The 20,968-nt window shown below is 40.2% G+C and overlaps 1 protein-coding gene and 1 non-coding gene across 3 annotated transcripts; one reads left to right on the top strand and one right to left on the bottom strand.

Annotated features, from left to right (window-relative positions):
• Positions 1-413: 413 nt before the first annotated feature.
• Positions 414-16,262, bottom strand: LOC140544585 (solute carrier family 22 member 4-like). 2 transcript variants are annotated; one of them, XM_072668217.1, is made up of 10 exons: positions 15,718-16,262; positions 12,641-12,744; positions 11,814-11,968; positions 10,344-10,515; positions 8,896-9,040; positions 8,698-8,786; positions 7,367-7,581; positions 5,974-6,156; positions 3,209-3,344; positions 414-1,452 (listed from the first exon to the last, which is right to left on the bottom strand). In XM_072668217.1, exons 1-10 carry the CDS (start codon positions 16,066-16,068, stop codon positions 1,371-1,373), a joined length of 1,632 nt encoding a protein of 543 aa, XP_072524318.1. In that variant the 5' UTR covers positions 16,069-16,262; the 3' UTR covers positions 414-1,370. The 2 variants fall into 2 exon arrangements, with proteins under 2 accessions (XP_072524318.1, XP_072524317.1); XM_072668216.1 differs by having other exon boundaries at positions 8,698-8,789; positions 15,718-16,261.
• Positions 16,263-19,923: 3,661 nt separating this feature from the next.
• Positions 19,924-20,087, top strand: LOC140550509 (U1 spliceosomal RNA). Its single transcript, XR_011979204.1, has one exon. It is a non-coding gene; the product is annotated as a U1 spliceosomal RNA (small nuclear RNA).
• Positions 20,088-20,968: the final 881 nt, after the last annotated feature.

Raw genomic sequence — 20,968 nt, 5'->3', positions numbered from 1 at the left:
AGATCTCTCCTGACAAATTACTCTATCGCCTCAATCCACATGAGTCATTCACTTCAGAAGTTGTATTTGCCACATCTGTATCTCTCAGCTTGTCCACAAACAGGGGATGCTCATAAGCCAGTGGTGTAAAAAGTACTTACACACAAGACAAGACAAGCATCTTCTCCATTTGTGTTGGACACAGAGGGAATTTGGCCTCCACCTTTAACCCATCCCTGCACTGAACACACTCTCACACACATACACACTAATGATTAAACACACACAGTGACCGTGAGCACACATGCTCGGAGCGGTGGACAGCCATTGCTGCTGCACCCGGGGAGCAGAGAGGGTAAAGGGCCTTGAATCACACACACACACACACACACACACACACACACACACACACACACACACACACACACACACAATAAATGTATATGTATACTTTTATTAGAATTTTCTCCAGTCCAAGCATAAATCATTTTCATCAAACCATTCAAATAAACTATTACCAAAGTGCATTCACATTCGTATTCGCCAGCACAAGCATCCAGATGAACACGCCTGCATGACCTTCTTACTGATGCACTCATTTTCAATGCAAATCTTATAAAACATCTTTCTAATGGAGGTGAGGTGCCTGGGGCCAGCAGTAGGTTCACACGTTATGCAGAGGACTGCTGTACAACTTCCAACAGCATTTCCTACTAAAAATAAACGCCCAGTGGCTCCAAATAACGTCCCAATTTTCTTCCCTTTATTTACAAAAATCTCAATCCTTGGTTATAACACAGTACCAAACACACTTACAACTTTTATCTTTTTACAATGTTAACAATGTGACCCTGGAATTCACTACAAATGTAATTATGAAAAAAATAGATATAAAAAGACAAGACATAGAAACAGGCCTTATTACAAGTATGGCCATATTAACTAGTATAGTTTGTGCACACCAGTACAAATCACATGACATGACCATGACTTGCAGCACAACATAAATCTAGTAGACATTTGGTGCGCACCTCCAGCATCAGTATCGATAGTGGTGCCTAGTTTTAAGAGTAAACCTGCTTATTCCATTGGAAAATACTGTCAGTATACACTGCAAAAAGTAATACATCAAGTTGAATAGATAATATTTGAATGTGCAAAACATTTCCACATGATTAAAACATTACATCAACACAGTAACTGCCAGTAAGGAAGGGAACGAAAGTGCAAAACTGTGTGGATGTAAAATACTCAAGACTCAGTGGCTTTTTAAGACTTAAAATATAAAGATTCACACATTTGAATCAAACTCATTTAAATGTATTGCTTTTTTCAGTGTACCGAGTCAAGTATTCGACTGTCTACGCATGAGGTACGAAGTGTACATGAGATCACACACTTGGTGGAAGCTTGTGCGTTTTCTCTGTCTCCCGGCTCTTTCTTGAACACGCTGGTCTACAGCAGTCACAGCACCTGAGGAAGAATGTACAGCTTTGTGTGAAAAACAGTATGCAGTATTTCATTACAGCAAAGGCATGAGTGTGGCTTTAGGGGCTGTACTGTGCTTTGTTTGGTCACAGACGAGGAGACAGACATGTGTCTGTGTTCTTCTGTTACTTCGGATACTGAGATCACGGAGTGTTGCCTTTATACTAGTTCCCAGAATTCAGAAGACTTCAGCAGGGGGAGAGCCTTTTCTTATAAAGCCCCCCAACTCTGGAATAATATACAAGCTAATGCTCTGGACTTTGAGACAGTGGCAATCTTCTCAGTCTTCTCTGACAAAGTCTAGCATGCAAACTTAGTTGCTTAGTTCCACTGCTTGTACGTGATCATTAATAATTATATCAGTACAAGGTGAAGTTATACTGTTTATTATTTATTTATAAGTAGTTTTGACCACAGGAGGACTGGTCGCCCTTGCGAGTCTCGCTTCCTCCCAAGGTTTCCTCAGTTTTTCTTGCATCTGTGGCCTTTGGCTTGCTCACTTGGGGTTATCTCTCTCTTGTTTTTGTCTTATTTCCAGATTTTTGTAAAGCTGCTTTGTGACAACAGATTGCAAAAAGGGCTGTACAAATACATTTCAACTTCACCTGACTCGGCTGGAGGAGGTTTGTAACCTAGTGCATAGGTCAACAAGGCCAGCATGAGAGCACTATAGATTTATTTGGATTAAAATAATTTTGGATGCATTCTGATGGCACTTATCGATGAATAAATATGTTAAAGTGGAATTTTTATTTTGGATAGCCAGGCAACTACACTACTCAATTTAAGTTTTGTTCGTCAGTGATCTGATAGCGGCAGTCATTGTCTCTACCTAACAAATGCAATTAAGAATTGTGGCTTTTATATAGTCTCTGATCGGTGGTTGTCCGGTTTGTATCAGTTAGACTTAATATTTCTGTTTGCTTCAAAATTTCAGCCTTAAGATTTAGACTGCTGTCCTATGCTAGTGCTGCTTTGTACAGTGATAATACAACGCCACTGAACTGCTCCTAGATCAGCACTTATAAAAAGAAAATGCTAAAAATAAATAACTCTATTACGCTATACTACATACATAGGGCCAATATTCTTCTTAACTAGTCCCATTAACCTGCAGACCAGTTGTTAGTCATATTAAACGGCCTTCATGATGTAAAACTAAATGTTAATTGTTTTCTTGAAACACCTGATGCATGTAAACCTATGAAGTTTCAAAACACAGAATTCATTCCCCGATCTATACAGGGTCTGTATGAAAACTAAGGTTTTAAATTCACTATGGTTGTAATGTCACAGCCATGTTGAAATTTACATGCAACTGCCTGTCTTCTTTAAAGTTTGAAGTTGTATGGTGTAGACCGTCTGCACTCTGTCTGCAGTAACAACACTCTGCAGAGTTACTGAAGGTGAAGATGTGGGGGGGGGGGGGGGGGGTCAGGATGTCAGGAAGTAAATGCATTACTGCAGCCTCCTGTTAAGGATCCAAACATCTGAAAAGAGCTGCTGAGTTTGGTTTTCTTAACAGCTTGCGCTTGCTCTTTGAGCAAGACGTTCCGTTGAGGGAGAGTCTAACTGGAAGCTGGTTATGTATATAAATCTGGAAGGAGTCCAGGTATTGTTCTCTTACGGGTGAAGGTAATAATTTTCACTGAAGGTGTGAAAAGCGCCCAAGGGCCACTTTAATGACGAGTGAGTGTGCGAGTGTGTGTGCATATAAGGTAGAGGGTAAACAGAGACATACCAATTAAGAGTCTGCACTTGGGAGAGATCCTCGGGCAGGGGTGCGCCTCGCGTTTCTGGCATCAGAATACTCAACAGCCCGGCTAACACGGTCAGCGCCCCCATCAGAAGGTAGGGCAGAATCTGATCATAGTGACCTACAGAGTAAGAACAGTGTTACTGTAGCAAGACACAGTATGCATAGACACTGCACTAATGGCTCAGGCTTATAAAAAAACAGCAAAGCTAAAAACAGTTGTAGCCATTTTGAAGCTAGAAACTACAAGAAAACATAGGTATTTAAGACTTCCTTAAAAACTTGATGTGGTTTAATGATATATATATATATATATATATATATATTTTACATTTTGATCCCAGTTTTTTAATGCGATTTTACAATTTACCCAATTTTTGAGAAGGGCCCACTTGTGCTGCCACAACAGATCTGACCATTTAAGACACTGACTTCACAGCACCTCTAAAGGAGTCCTCTGGTATCTGCCACCAAGCCGTTAGCAGCAGATCCTTTAAGTCCTGTAAGTTGTGAGCTGTGGCCTCCATGGATTACATCACTAAGCCTTGACCCTGTCGTCAGTTCAACAATCGTCTTTTCTTGAAGCACTTTTTGTAGGTACTGACCATTGCATAACAGAAAAAAAACCCCACAAGACCAGTCTGATGTTCTGACCCAGTCCTCTATCAGTTTAGCTCATCCATCAGTCAGATTCGTCTGACTGACCATTTTTCAGCTTTTAACACCACCTTTACTTCAAGAACTGACTGTTGACATGCTGTCAAATATATCCACCCCTTACCACACACCTGACAGACATTGATTATGAAGATAAACAATGTTTAACTTCACCTGTCAGTGGTGCTCCTCTGAATATACACACACACACACACACATACATACATACATACATACATATATACACACACACACATCTCCATTTTTATAAAATGTCCACACAGTGTAAAAGAAAGTTTAAGTGTAAAGAAAGTTTTTTAAATGATATCAGAAATGAAAGGACAGTGATGACATAAAACATCAGCTTAGGATCAGAACACAGAATGGAAAGTATGCATCTTCCCATTCGAGCCAAGACACCTCAAATAAAAGGATAAAGGATAAAAGGATAAAGGTGCACGTATTCGTCACTGTACAGTGTGGACTGTACAGCGAAATGTGTCCTCCGCATTTAACCCATCTGGTAGTGAACACACACTCACACACTCACATGTGTTAGGGGCAGTGAGTACACACACACACCCAGAGCGGTGGGCAGCCAACTCCAGCGCCCGGGGAGCAGAGAGGGTAAAGGGCCTTGCTCAAGGGCCCAACAGTGGCAGCTTGCCGAGCCCGGGAATCGAACCCACAACCCTGTTATCCCTGCTGTCACACACACACACACACACACACACACACACACACACACACACACACACACACACACACACACACACACACACACACAGAGACAGAGAGAGAGAGAGAGAGAGAGAGAGAGAGAGAGAGAGAGAGACACCCACACCCAAATTAACATCAGATAAGCTGAAACCAGAGGCATGCCCCAGGGTCCAGCCATATCCTAACTGCTGCTACAGTTCTGAATTTAGTGTCAGAACTACATAAACCAAGGAGAGTTTGAGACTACCTTACCACTTGATGTGGTTGGAGGCAAGTGGGACAGTTTAGGTATGTAGTCCCACACTGCTAACTACCATACTTATGTTTCTGACTGTTAGGTACTGGTCTGTAAAGCTGCTGTCCACAACTCAAGAAGCAAACAGCAGCACTATGTCCTGACCACATGTGTATCTGTGTAAAATAGAGTTTTCAGCAACCTAAATCATTAAATAAAACATAGGCTAATGCCTTGAGCCAAGATGTAACTGTTTGGGTGTTTAAGTGTAGTGATTTTCAGTTATTTTAAACCAGGAGCTGGTTAGGTTTTACTGTTTGAAAAGCTGAAATGTGTGTACTAGATCAGTTATAAGCTAAGTGTTGAACAATCCGTCAGCAGCACTCTTTCAGCTCCTCAGGCAGTGGTGATTCCTCAGTGAAAAGCTCTTTCAGTCCAGACGCAGGCCTAATCTGATAATTGTGGGGTTTTAGGTTTGAGTTTGTGGTGCAGGTGTTCTCATGTCATAACAAGATTAACATGAAACCAAAAGGGTCTACTTTTACAATTGCTTATTAACTCCAAAATAGTAACTTTACAATAGAAAATTTATCAGTTATAGTTATTTATTAGGACCTTATTTCAAGGAATTAAATAAATTTGAGCATCCTTAAATGGTCCATTAATCAAATAATGTGTAAATTGAATGTGATTTGGACAGCAAAAGGGAATACTACTATTGTTATAATAATAATATCATCATCATCATCACCACCATCAAAACAATATTCTATTACGGTTAAGAAATATATAATTATCATAGTATGTTGTGTAATTATTATTATTATTTCAACATATCAGTTATGTTGTTATTTTTGTTATATAATAAGAATTAAAATAAATAAAAACAACTGACATTGAAATCTGCTTTTCTCAACAAATCAGCTGTTACTCTAGCAGGTTTCCAAAAAAGCTTGCTGAAAATGCAGCTTGTGTGCACGTTTCACTCTCAGCTGACGGAAAGATCTTGTTTTATTGTGCTTAAAAAAATTATTTAGTAAAATGACCAGCAGAGAAGCAGAGTAGTACAAAACACTATCCCATGTGTTTCCAGTAACAAACAGCCTGCGTGGAGCGTGGAGAATAGTTGGCTACTCACCGAAGTAGGGAAAGAAAGGGGCGAGGGTGCTGCCGGTTTTGGAGCACATGGAGCACACGCCCATACCCATGCCCCGAACCACCGTGGGGAACTGCTCCACTGCCGAGATATAGAGCACGGAGAAGGCTGCAGTGACCCCCAGCTTAGCCCCCATAGCCAGAGCCACACTTACCCCACTGTACTCTGCAGGACAGGGAGAACACACAGTACTGCTTTAGAACCTGGAACCAGCAGGTGTTACACAAGGAGATACACAAATTGTAATTGATTGATTTGATCAGTTTAATCTCAGTGGGTATCTCTAATGTATAACCTGCATAAGGCATGGAGAGTGGGATTAAGATGAATTAGAAGTTCAAGGGAAGAACTGATGTTTGTTAGTGACCTATATCTCAACGTCAAGCACCTTGTATCTCCAAAATGACAAACTTACAGGAGAAGAAAAAGCTTTAAACGTTGGAATGGAAGTCCATTTAAAACAATTTCATCATCATTCATCATGAACTTTTGACACAATGTAAAGAATAACTGCCGGATGCCAAAAAGACAAAAGAAATGGAGATTCAAGGTTTTTGCAAGGTTTCTAAAAAAGCTATTGTGTTGTCAGACAGTAGCATGTTCATGCAGCAGATCTGCACCTCTAAAAATAATGCAATTTACAGATCTGTACATTTTTTTCAGAAGATGCCAAATACAGTATTGTGAAAAATTAGGATACACCATAAAAACCCTTGTCTTTAACGTATTTAAACATATAGTAATTTGATCTTCATTTTAACAAACAGCTGAACCACAGAATCCATAAAGAAGTCCTCAACAATCACAAGACCTACAGATAGCCCTTCCCACAGTTGATGTAAAAGCACAGCATCTACTGTACAAGTTTGGAGTTGGAGGCGTGCAAGGAGGAAACCTCAAGAGCAAACCATACTCTATGTGTGAGGTTTAAATGAGACAGGCTCCACAAAAATCCCCTCTAACCATGTTCTAATCGTCTGCAGCTGCAGCATTTTAGGCATTTTAAGTACTCATAAATGTGGGGGTGTCCTAACTTATTCCTCACAGGAAAGTGCATTTTATTATTAATATTAATACAATTTCAGATCAAAAGTTCATGTTTAAATATGTTTAAAAAGACAAAAGGTTTTCACAGGGTGCCATAATTGTTTCACATGACTGTACATTAGGTATTGATCAACAGCATTGGAAGCAGGATCTCAGCCATCCCTTGTCACCAGTCACAGGTTCAGAGTGTGTGGAGTCAAATCGATTAAGAACTCCCATACACTTTACCAATCAATATTTAAGAGACCACATTAGTGATATTTTAGCTTTTAGGACATTCAGCTAATAGGGCTGCTGAAGCAGAAGTTCCAGGATCAGGAGTTGTCACCTGGAGGTACGACATGGATAAGCAGCAGAACCAGGCCAGCAGTAAGCAGCGGGCAGGTGATGAGTGCTCTCCTGGGCAGTAGCTTCAGCAGGAGCCAGGCCAGCACATAGGCTGCAATCTCCATCAGAGCTGAAAGCAGGCAGTTTAGATAGGGGTCTCCGTTCATGTTAGGAGTGCTCAGAGACAAGCCGAAGTAAGTGATGGTGATGATAAACCTGAAAAAACAGCATTTATTATTACTGTTGTTGTTAAGATGAGATAAATCCTGACTGTGGCCTGAACTTTGATCCTAGAGACTGGTAGTCTGGAAAACACAACCTATTATTATTATTATTATTATTATTATTAATAATAATAATAATACTTTAGTAGTAATATGTGTTCTGTCTTATATAGACTACATGTACTTTATGTAGTATTAACTTCTCCTTATATATGAAGCTCTAAATGGCCTGGTTCCAAAGTATCTTTTTTCACACGTCCCAAATAGGAGTCCACACCCAAGGCCGATTTTGGGCTCATTTGACAGAGGCGCTTATTATCCCTGGTTTGCTTTCACACAGAAGAATTCCATTCGAACTGTGGATTGATTGCAAAATTTCAAGTGTTACATTTCTGTGCGCATTTGTGCAAAATAGCAAGACCTAGGTTCATCAGTTTATCGCCGTTTCTTATTTTCCATTGATACAATTGATATTTTTAACAATGTCAATGGACAGCTAAACACGCTTTGAGCCGACTGCCAATTTTGTTACATAAGCTAACTGACCATGAAAAGGCAAGCAAAAAGATGGGTGCTTACCAAACTGAAAAACAGGCCAAAGAAGGGAACATTCTAAGCTGAGCAAGGCCTCACAATGGCCTTACAAGATAGCGGCAGCCCCCACGGAAGTAGAGACAGAATGTCCGAGGTAATATTAGACACCTGGATGTATTATATAGGATTTGGGGCTTTTCTAACCATCCCTGAGAATATCTGTATAAACTGTGATGTTGTGAGACCACTTTTGGGACTCATCTTCATTATGCTTTGCTGACTCTTCTAGAACAGTCTACAGTAAAAGCTGAACCAGCTCTTCTCTTTGTTTTGAAACTCCAGAACAGCAAGCATTGGTTTTGGATACGAACCAGAATAGGACCAGGATTAGGATTTTGGGTTTAGGTTAGAGTGGGAGTTTAGATTGAGTTTAGCTGAACCAGGTTTTAGGTGAATGTGCATTAAAGACATGGTGATCATCTACAAAGCATCTACACAGTACTAATGATAAAACCAATACTACTACTAATAACAGCTATACTGGAAATATGCTCCAAAACAATATGGTGTTTACCACACAATGCCATTGAGCAGAGTTATGTGCCTCATCTTTGGGGTCCTGATTAGGTCCATGTATGTGTATTTTGAGCTTTTGGGCTCACTCTTCTGACAGAACAAACACACACACACACACACAACAGAAACACATTAATATGTGCCAGGTATGACAAAACTGCACATTTTGAGAAATAGCACATAAAGCTGTCCTCACCCCAGAGATGAGAAAGTCTGAAGAAGTCTTGAAGATGACCTCAGGTGGAGTGATGCCATTTTTCTTGGCTGCTGCTCTAATGATGTCCTCTGCTTCTTGAACCCGGCCCTTAGCCAGCAGCCAGCGTGGAGACTCTGGAATAAACCTGAGAACAAAACAAAAACAAAACAAAAACAGTTAATGCTGTACAGCAGTATTCAGAAATGCTGTAGATAAGATGCAATAACTTGCATCTTATCTTTCATCTAAAGTATAAAAACCTAAACCTAACCTTAGAAATACTGTACAAATTCAGCAACAAGCCACACAATGCAGCACTCATTTACACCTGATCAGGATCCGATTACAGCTGCAATAATACTCTGCAGGAGAAACACCAGGAGCTAAACTTCAGTTGACATAACGCCAAATGGACATGCTAATTGTTTTCATGTCAGGAGATCAGGGGTCTCTATCCTTCTTTGCTTCTATCCAAAAACTGATTTTCCCACCTGACTAAAACATGTATATATTGTTATGCAGGACAGTAATGACTACTACTACTATCCTGTACAACATAATCTCACATAGAAACATCCATATAGGTTGACCTGTCCATTGGTAGCGCTGTTGAGCTAAATACACACACATGCAACCTCCCCGTCATGTACTTGAAGAGGAATTTTAAAAACAGCTCTGGGAAATAAATATTAGGACAATCCTGCTGTTTGTGAACTTTTTGGATCTTAGATAAAAGAAATTGAATTGAAAAACAGTAAGGATTCCTCATTTCATTATGGTTTTAGTGTAAAGATTAGGGTTAGGTATAGATTAAGCTGTAGGTTATGATCAGGTTAGGGTTAGGAGTGAAGAGAATGTGACAGGGTTGAGTATATCAGGCAACCTGATATGATAGCGTGTCTGATAGACAGAGAAAACATGATTGGACAAATGCACATTTACAAGATTTTGTCTAATTTTAGATGCAGCCTTAACAGCACATTCTGTTTCTGGGAACAGGAGAACTGGTACAGAAGATACCAGTTTGTGCACACAGATTAAAACTAGATAAGTAATCAGTTTTACTCAACCAACCACCTCGAGAACAGTTTGGTACAGCTCTGCAACAAAGCAGGACATTTAGAAAAAATGCAACACATCACCACATCTGAAAAGGTGTTCACCAGCCAACCCTGCTCAACCTGTATGTCTCCAGAACCAAGAAGCGGTTTCAGCTCCTCCCCTCAGTCAAATGAGGGTTAAAACAACCAGACAGCATACTAATAACTCTGACCCAGGCTTCCCTACTGGTCACTATATTTCTGTGTATGATACATCATATATGGTCTATACCCTTTTTTTAAAACATATCCCGACACGCCCAAGGGCTGTGACTATCAGCAACGAGAACTAAGGTACAGATTTGTGTAGCATCTAATGAGAATCACAGTGGTATTGCTCTCTCTTACCACCAGAGGGGGATGTAGAGTAGACCAGGCAGCGAAAGGATAGTCAGCAGCAGCCTCCAGCTCCTCACCAAATAGGCACAGAGGGGCAGGAGAGCATAGCCCAGTGCATAAAACACACAGGTGCCCAGGACTGAGTAAACCACACGCAAATTCTTCCCCAGCAGCTCACAGCCTGAGGGAGAGTGAGGGAGAGAGATCAACACAGAGAACAGAGAGAACACATAGGCAGTGAGATAAATGTTTAACATGGCAGAGGTTGTTTTGACAGTCACGTTGGACCAGAAACACAACCTGTAGGCTTTAAACACCTCTCAATTACCTGCAGAACAACAAGAGTGATAATTATGGTATCATTTATCAAGCCAAACCAGCTCGGGGTAACGTAACGTCCAGGTTGTGTTGCATCTGTGTTATAATCACCAAGCTTTTGACTAGCAGTGTCACAGACAGACATTATGTAAAGAAATTTTCAATTAATACGTTTTTTAAAAGCTCATAATCACGCAGGGCCAAATGATCTTCACTTTTCTAAATATGCCAGTTCATACAGTCTAACTATGCTGTAAAAACAAACACAGACTGTGTGGAACCTATTATACACAGTACAAACCAAACTGTGCCAAGGTTTTAGCACCTAATTACACCATTTAAAACCGTTTTGGCCTTACAAGACATGCAGGCAAACATAAATAAAATAAAAAAAAGTAAACAAGAATTTCTCATTTTGAAGAAAGTAGTTGAGATCTGTGAGCTAATCTGAAGAACAAAGCTCGACCAGCTTGTGGCTGTGTTCTATCAACGATCGATTCTATCAACAGCTCACCTGATTTACCAGAATTAAGCACTGATTTACCAAACGAGGTGTTGGATAAGAACTGTAAATCAATACTAATCTGTCCATTAGGACGGCACGATATAAGGGGGGAAAAAAGGAAATCGCAATATTTTTCTTCTGCAATATAAATTGCGTTAGTAGAATTTTCACCAGATTTTACTATTATCCGACTAGTGATCAGACATGTCATAATATAAATAATGCACTCTGTGTCCAATATTGGAGTAAAATAAATGATACTGGGCAACTATAACCTGCCTCTGGTAGATATATAATGGAAATGAGAAAAAGTGTGACATTTCCTTTTGTATTAAGCAGCAAAAAAAGTTAAAAAAAATGGAAGGATTGACATTCCACAGGTTAAAAAGACATTGGAAAATGGTTAATATGATATGATATTTTAGTATAATAGATAAACACAGTTTAATAGATAAACACATACAAATGTTATAAGTGGTGCAAAATAATAATAAAAAATACAGCTCCGACAAAATGCATAGATATAGAGATCTAATCTAACATACTGTAATCATAAAATGAGCCATGTCCAAAGGTTGAGTCACATGTTACATATGCATGTGACTGTATACGGCTGTTCTAAAGTCCAGCATGTGTATGTTTATGTGCCTACTTGCCTAGGACAAAGGCTGCCATGTAGTTGGAGATCTGCCCGATGCCAGTAATGAAGAAAAACACACAGAACATCTCCCAGCTAACAGAGGTTACCTGGATCAAACTGGAAAGAGTCTGGATGGCCATAGTGGCAAACAGAACCACCTTGCGTCCGAACCTGCAGAAAGGCAAGAACTGACGGTTTACACATAGTCACAGTGATGCTTTTACATGCATTTGAAGGACTTGTGAACTGAACCACATTAATTTTCACTAAAGTATAAAAGCTGCACCAGTTTATCAAAAAAACAAACACACAGCCCTTCCCCTTACCCCTATTTAGTACATTCAGATGGATATACCTCCCTTAATTATTTAAGCTTAAACTTGGAACGGTTTATCAAAACAATGTCTGCTAGGATACATAATTTGAAAACCAATTTATTGCGCTTGGTTTTGAGATTGTTTTAGGACACCGCAACAAAATGGTGAAACACTTTACACAGAAAGGTCAGAAATGTGAAATTTATTATTCATTATTTATTATTTATTGGTTATTGGAAAACTATTCATGGGAGTTTTTCAGGTTAAATGTGGTTCTCACAAAAGGTTATAATATGAATTTAGGTTTTCTGCTGGCTTTAAGAGTTACTATGTTTATTCAAATTATATACTTATATATTATAAGCATCATAAAAAACTTGGAAACTTCTACGAAATAAAACTGGTCTGGTCACATGTTCTTCTATATACTGTGTTTTTATTATCCAATTTGCATACAGTCAGCAGGTCAGGCTTGTTTGACCACAAAAGCAATGGCCCTTTATCTGTCTTATCTTGAACTCCATACCTGTCAGACAGTTCACCAGACACGAATGAGCCACTCAGCACACCCAGGAAGAAGATGGACAAACTGAAGGGCACTTTCCAGGCATTCCCACAGACCAGGTCCCACTGTAAGGCACACGCACAAACGCACACACACGCACACCGATCAGTTTACATTTAGTCTGAAGACATTCAGCCCAACAGGACCATAACACTGTGCTCTGTCCGCTGCACTGACCTTGCGTAAACAAAAGGCTCTGTTTAAAAAAAAAAAAAAGGAAAAAAAATTAAACCTTAAGATTGATCACAACGTTCTTGAATCTTAACAAATACAGACAGTGTTTTCATTGGCCATGTGTAATCATGGCTGTTTTTAAGAAAACACCGAACAGTCCTATGATCCCATGTGCTGATGACAGAGCTCTTGCCTGTGGTCAGCTTTATTCATCATTTGCTGAGTGGAAACAGGTCCAGAATGCGCACCAAATCCACAAGAGGATAAAATGCAACACTGGTGAAATGTGAACCGTGAGATTACAAAATGACGCTGATAGCACACGTGTTAGTAAGCTAAGCCTGTGCTGACAGAAGAGATGAATTACATTTATTTAATACATTTAAAACACTCCTCTGGTACACACGTAGTGGCTCTGGTGTTAGCTGTTGCTCACAGGGTTGTAGGTTTGATTCACAGGTCCCCTAACCTGTAACTACTGTTACCTCTTTATAGAGTGAGTGAAGGAACAGAGTTTTCTCCTCCGTTGAGGAAGGAACACCAGCCAATCCGAGGCCTTTCTGCCTTAGACGTAATAGAGGGCAAAATCCTCAGTTTCAGAATTACCTGAAGCAGTTACAGATGCAGCAGAACTTAATTTTTAATCACTTAGGGGCTCATATATATATATATGCATTATGAAAGAATTTGTATTTTGCTCCTGGGCTCCCCCTACAGGTGGTGAGTGTAATTCACGTTTACTACTTAGTAAGTCATATTTTATACAAATATGACTCATGAGCCAGGTCATGTATCTCAACCAACATTATACAGTGCAGTAGCAGCGTTCTGGCCCAGAGCAGCAATGGCAGAAGCACAACAGGAGGTTGTTTCCAATTCAAATTCTATTATTAAAAAAAAACATTTAAAAATTAAAATTATAAAAATATTATTGTGTCTTCTCACTTTTAACAGTAATTGTGTTCATGTAGTATGTTGTATTCACATGGAAATGCTGTACCCATCAACATTAATTCCATCACTTTCTTCATCATTATGCATTATGACATTCTAATGAGATCAATCAAATGTACACAGATTATTTATCTGTTGCTCGAAAAACCAGCTATCGTCTTGTCTGACAGGAACACTGCCGGTACAGGCTAAGGTTATTTTGGAGCCATAACAACAGTGCTTACGAGTTTTTAAAACAGCACAGAAACAGGTGTGCAGCCAATCACCAGAGTCAACCCAGCAGACAGGCGAGAATAGCCAAGCCTTGTGGGTGCCAGTAGAGTGCCAGTGTACTGCATACTGATAACAGGGTTCAGATGGGGACACTGGACTAAAATCAAACAGACATTGGACTACAGTCAAACAGACACTGTGCCACAACAAAACAGATACTGGGCTAGAATAAAACAGAGACCGGGCTACAATCCAACATGATCACGGATCAGACATAACATTAAAACTGCTGATGTGAAGGGAAATGAAGTGAACAACATTGACTATCTGGTTACTGTGGCACCTGTCAAGTGGTGAGTATATTAGGCAAGATGGGAACAGCCTGTTCTTGAAAGTGAGGTCTTACAAGCAGGAGAAATGGGCAAGCATACAGATCTTAGTGACTCAGACAAAGGACAATATTGTGATGGCTACACGGCTGGGACAGAACACTTCCAAAACATCAGACAGGTCTTGTGGGGTGCTCCCGGTACGAGGTGGTCAGTACCTACCAAAAGTGCTCCAAGGAAGGACAACTGGTGACTGGAGACAGGGTCACAGGCACTCAAGGCTTATTGATGCACAAAGGCTAGCCTGTCTGGATTATTCCTTAATGCTTCCTATGTCTTGTGGAATCGATGCCTCAGGGACCTACACAGTATTAGGCAGGTGGTTTTAATATTTAATGTGTGGATACTGAAATACAACCAAACAGAACACAAACAGAGAGTGGGCTACAACCAAACAGACAGTGGGCTACAACCAAACAGGGCACAGGCAAACAGACATTGGGCTACGAACCAAACAGGGCACAGGCAAACAGACATTGGGCTACGAACCAAACAGGGCACAGGCAAACAGACATTGGGCTACGAACCAAACAGGGCACAGCTAAACAGAAGGTGGGCTACAACCAAACAGACATTGGGGTACAACCAAACAGACATTGGGGTACAACCAAACAGATCACAGGCCAAAAAGAAACAGGTCATAACCAATCAAACAGTCATTGGGCTACAATCAAACAGACTATAACCAAACAAACAGTAGACTACAATGAAACAGACAGTAGAGTGAACTAGGACCAAACAGACCATGGGCTACAACCACACAGACAGCTGACTGCAGACAAACAGACAGTGGGCTACAAAAGGGCAGACAGTGGGCTACAAAAGGGCAGACAGTGGGCTACAAGATGACTCAGAGAGCCTAATTTACAGTATGAGACTAATGCAATGCTGTAATGTACAGGGGTGTTCACCTCTTTTTCAGTTATAAATATTACCCTTTGCTAATTCCCATAAGGCTTTTACATTTTACACAGTTGTGAGAGTAGGGAACTGAAGTGAGGATTCACTCCTGAGGTAAAAGTCCTCTTCTGTCCAAACTCATTTATAACAGTGGCTAGAGGAAGCAACTGCCCACTGGCTTCTATAAAAGTGTGCTTTGAGTCATCAGGTTGTCTGTTCTTTTTTTGGGGTGTGGACAAACTTGTCAAAGATCTTATCCATGACAAGTGACTATGGTGGGACCATGATGGTACAGAGCTGATATGACAGACAAAAATGAGTAGGATTAATTGCTGACGTTTTCCTTTAAAGGGTTAATATTTATTAGGACTATATGTGTGTGTGTGTGTGTGTGTGTGTGTGTGTTACCTCAGTGACGATAGTCGACTCATAGCGCTCAGAGCTGTACTCCCAGCCGTCCACACACAGCCCTGTGCCGTTGCTGCTGCCGGTGCTGCTGCCGGTGCTGCTGCCATTCAGAGGCGGCAACTGGTAGCAGCCTCTCCCGCTCTCACCCCCCGTCTGGTCCAGGCTGGCACTGCTCCCGTTCAAGCGGGATGTCCTACAGCGGTAGCTGGGTGTGTCTGCGAGAAACACCATGGCCATGCCGCTGTAGCCGTTGGGCACGGTGCTGAGGCTGAGGAGGATGAAGATACTCAGCTGGAACGGACCCCATTCGCCCAGGAAGGAGGTCACCTCGTCGTAGTCCAGCGGGGACATCCTGCAGTATAGGCGGTCAGCGGGAAGACTGAGGGGGGTTACAGAGGAGCGAGCGGTAGGAGAGAGCTGATGATAATGATGACAGTGCTGATTTTGAATGGCTGCTGCCTCGTGGTAGGCCCCATCGCGAGTCGGGGAAATACTAACAGATTTCAGCTCTGCACACCGCTCCTAAAAACACGCTGAGCAATGGAGGCGGGTCGGGGGCGTGGCTAACGTACTGTCATTCAACTGAGAGCACGAGAGAGAGAGGTAGAGAGAGAGAGAGAGAGAGAGAGAGAGAGAGAGAGAGAGAGAGAGAGAGAGAGAGAGAGAGAGGTAGAGAGAGAGAGAGAGAGAGAGAGAGAGAGAGCGAGCCCGTCTCAAAGCGCTATTCTGACAAAAATAAGATATTAATATATCTTATATATTAATAGAGATATTTAAAAATATTTGATATATTTACATATTTTTTATATTTACTTAATAAAACCCGAAAAAAACTCTTTTTAGAGAGTAAACAACAGGGAATTAAAGACAAAATATAAATATAAAGACTATATAAATGAAAACATTAAGATATTCACACCCTGTGCTCTGTGTCTCTTAATACGCCCTAAGGATTACTAATTGGTAACTATAGGCAAAGCAATGCCAGCTACCTGGGATTTTCCTAAGTTAACAGTGGGGGAAAGAGGCAGGAACCACTGGTGATTCTGAAGAGGTAAGGAGTTCAATGCTATGGTAAATGCCTCTAGTAAATAAGTGCTGAGAAAAGCTCTATTTTTTTCTATATTCTTCTATTTATGAATATTTGTCAGATCCTCAAACAAAATGTACTAAAAGACAAAGATCATTTTTAATTGATCATTTTTTATTGAATGAATAAAGTCAACCAACGTCTGATCATTGTTTAAAATATTCTATATAAAACCATCAAAATAAGGTTTTCCGCCAAACCAAAGAAAAACACAGACACATTTTAAAAACACATTGGTGACCCCCAGGGTTTTGAAATAGTGTTCTGTAGACAGAAGAGAAAAACATAGAGCCTTTTGCAAGTCAGGGCTTCCATAACCTCTGACAGCATTTTGCAATAAGCACATTTTGAACCATGAATTCTGCTCTCTAGTAGGAAATCCAGCAGGTTAAATACCTGGTCATATTTCCATGATCCAATGTTCAAGTACAAATGGGTTAGGCAACAAGACAACTGTCCAAAGCTCAAGAGCAATGAAAATGAATAGCTCAGAAGAAAGTAGAAACCTAGTCAAATGTCATAGTTTGAATAATACAATTTATATAGTACCTTCATACATTTTGCGTGCATTACAAGTAAAAAAAACACAATGAATAAGCTGTTCTCATTTAATGAACACATAAAACACTGAACAATGAAGGATATAATGATGATTAACAGTAGTAAATCATTTCGTGTGCTGGGACACTGCATTGTAATTTCTTCTTCCGTTGAACCTCATGCTCATATGTAACTCACTGATAACCCTGTTTTTTAACTAGGTCAAGACGTGAGTCAAAATAAGGAAATGCTTCTCAAGGGAAAATTACTTTTGTTAATGAGGTAGTGCTGGTTATTGCCTGGAGGAAAACCACTGAGTGCAAAAAGGCTGAGTTTATTATCTACCTCAATGGAAAACTGTAAAAAGTGCTCATAGTTCTTTTACACTGTTTACAACAAATATATACAAACTACACATGCGGTCACACGCCAGCATACAAGCCAGAGGCAATGCTGCTAGGCCATGCCAACATTACCAGTGACTCTCTTAAAGGGCCCATGTCCTGAAAAACCAAAACTATAATAAACAACTGTGCACTAAATTGCTACCTAAGCGAGGGGTGTTGTCGGGAAGCAAATCACAACTAAAATGTTTTATGTACTGTACACAGATCAACCATAACATTAGCACCACCTGCTTAATACTGAGTAGGTCCCTCCTGTGCCACAACAGATCTGACAAGGATCCACAAGGCCTCTAAATACATCCTGTGGTATCAGGCACCAAAATGATGCGACCCATGGAGGCCCCACCTCACAACTTACAGAACTCCATGAATGGCATTAATGAGCTTTAAGTGCCCATGACCTTTTCTTGGACTTCTTTTGGAAAGTACTGACCACTGCATACCAGAAAAAAAAACAGGACCTGCCTGACGTTATTGAGATGTTCTGACCCAGTTGTCTAGCCATTACAATTTGGCCCTGGTCAAAGTGGCTCAGATTCTTATGCTTGTCCATATTTCTGCTTTTAATCCAACATCCCTTTACCATCCCTTAATATATATCCCATCCCTTGACAGATGCCACTGTAGAGAAAGATAATCAATGTTTTTCACTTCACCTGTCAGTATGGACTGATATCTGTGTATATCAGTTTTAATGTTAGAGTAATTGAAGGTTTATTTATCTATGTAAAATCAGACAAACCTTTATTAATGTATTTCAGGTAAAATAGGCCCAATACATGATATGGATAAATGTAATTTATTTTATGCCTTTCTAAATCCATATGCAGTAATATGGAGTTAGTCCCCTTTTTGCAGCTATCACAGCTTCCACTCTTCTTGGAAGGCTTTCCACAAGACTTGTATGTATGTGGCCAGGTTTTGCCCATTCTTTCAGACCTCCATTGTAGTTCAAGTTGCAGTCAAGTTTTCCACACCAAACTCTGCAGTTATTTATTTAAGTGAGCTCTTTAGAACCACCCATTTTCTCACTAATGCTTGTAAGGGCAGGCTGCATGGCTAGGTGCTTGATTTTACACACCTATGGCAATGGGACTGAATTAAACACCTGGATTCAATGATGAAGAGGTGTGTCCCAATACTTTTGTCTATATAGTGTAGTAATTCAGTGCCAAAACACCATAAACAGCATTCATTTATTTAGCTTGCATGTTATTTATACATTCTGTCCTCTTTTCCTACACTGCCCCACTCGGACTGGACATTTCTGTCATTTTCTCAGACATGCCGACTATTTAGTCGTCCCAGTTCAACAATTCAAGCTGAGGTCACAGACCCTGAGTGTTCAAGGGTGACCGAATGTAGCGGAGCAGAAAGGACACAAGTCGGGACATGTTTTTTAAAGAATATAATCTCATCAGAGGTGTGATTTCACAGACCACGACTGTGCAGAGGGTGACAATGCCTAATTTAAGCATGCCGACCACATGCTAAATGTCACTTATCGTTCCTCTTACCTACAAGGTTTTATTTTTATAACAACACCAGGGTGTGTATCCTAAAATTACAGATTACCTAGAAATATGTTTTTGTGGAGGACAAGGACTAACAGAAAGAGAAACAGACAACAAAACAGAGAGAGAGAGAGAGAAAGAGAGAGAGAGAATAAATCATCATCAGATGTGGATAGTAACTTATGCTGTTTTGAAGTCCAACGCGGAAGTTCCTACTTAAGACTTTAGACTTTAAGACTTCATGAATAAAATGTGCTTTCTTTTCAAGTGGTTTTGGTAAGAAACAACTGGGACGCCTTGGAAAAATGTTTTTATTTGTTTGCTTTTGTTGTTCTGTTGCCAAAAGAAAGCAAGAACTGTATTTTCATTTTTGCTACAACAAAACAAAGAGCAGAGTATGAGCATTAGGTGAGCAGTACGTTTTTATCCAGTAATAAGCATCAGTAGCTTGTAATTAAATGTTTTTTTTTTTAATGTGTTAAGGAGATTATGCAATTTAAAAAGATTTCAGACTGCAATGTTCAGGTGTTTTTGCTAAACAACTAACAATACAGCAAAGTTTTATTGACACAGCCCAACTTAGCAAGTCACAAAATAAAAAATAGCTAATATACAACCTGTTTATAGATTTACTGATACAGCCCAACTCAGAAAAGAACTTACCTGGCAGGGGAGATACCATGATCAAGAAGGTGGTTCACCCAGGGTGAGGCTCAGCCATCGCACTCCGGTTGTGCTGACCCCTGCGAATTCCCCAAATGTGGGAATCTTGACTGCATAATTTCTGGTAGTGGGGGACTGCATTCATGCTCTACCCTGATTTTTTTGGTGGCAGTGGTGGCTCAGCGGTTAGAGCGCCGGGCTATCGATAACAGGGGTGTGGGTTCGATTCTCGGGCTTGGCAAGCTGCCACTGTTGGGCACTTGAGCAAGGCCCTCTCTGGTTCCCGGGTGCTGGAGTTGGCTGCCTACCGCTCTGGGTGTGTGTGTACTCACTGCCCCTACTCACTGTGCGTGTGTGTTCACTACCACAGATGGATTAAATGCTGAGGACACATTTAGCTGTACAGTGACAAATACATGCACCTTTACCTTTTAACTAACTAAAAATATACACCCTGTTTAAAGCTGTTTAACTCAGAAAGTCTCTAAAACTAAAAAAAATAACTAAAATACAACCCGTTATAGTTTTTATATTCACATGTTCCCAGCTCGGAAAGTAAGTTTTTTTATTGACACACTGCCAGCTCTCAAAGTAACTAAAAAATAACTTGCATACAACAATAAAACTTAAACTTAAAACTTAACTTAAATCTAACAATACAACCAATTTGAAATTTTGATTGACCCAACACCAACTCAAAAAGTTAGGGCTGACTAAAAAAATCTGCACTTGTAAATATGACTTAGCAAAACATGACTTGAAAGCAGCAACTTGAAAGCAGTTGCATTCACTGAGTCACTGTATACGTATTACTGAAGTGCTGTATATTTGTGAAGAAAGGAATCTACTTTTAGTTGCAAACCATGACTATCAAACCTAGGCCTTCAGTTCGGCCATAAATGTCAAGACACATAAAGATGAAACATGGACATATAAAGCTTGTAACGGACACTGAGCTGCCATCACTGTTCTCCATTTCTACCAACTCAACTGTGACTCAGTAAGTCACAGTTACAGTCAGTGACTTATCTAGTAGT

This window comes from Salminus brasiliensis, chromosome 2 (assembly GCF_030463535.1).
Source record: "Salminus brasiliensis chromosome 2, fSalBra1.hap2, whole genome shotgun sequence".
NCBI classification, from domain to species: domain Eukaryota; kingdom Metazoa; phylum Chordata; class Actinopteri; order Characiformes; family Bryconidae; genus Salminus; species Salminus brasiliensis.
This window is presented reverse-complemented; position numbering and strand designations above follow the sequence as displayed.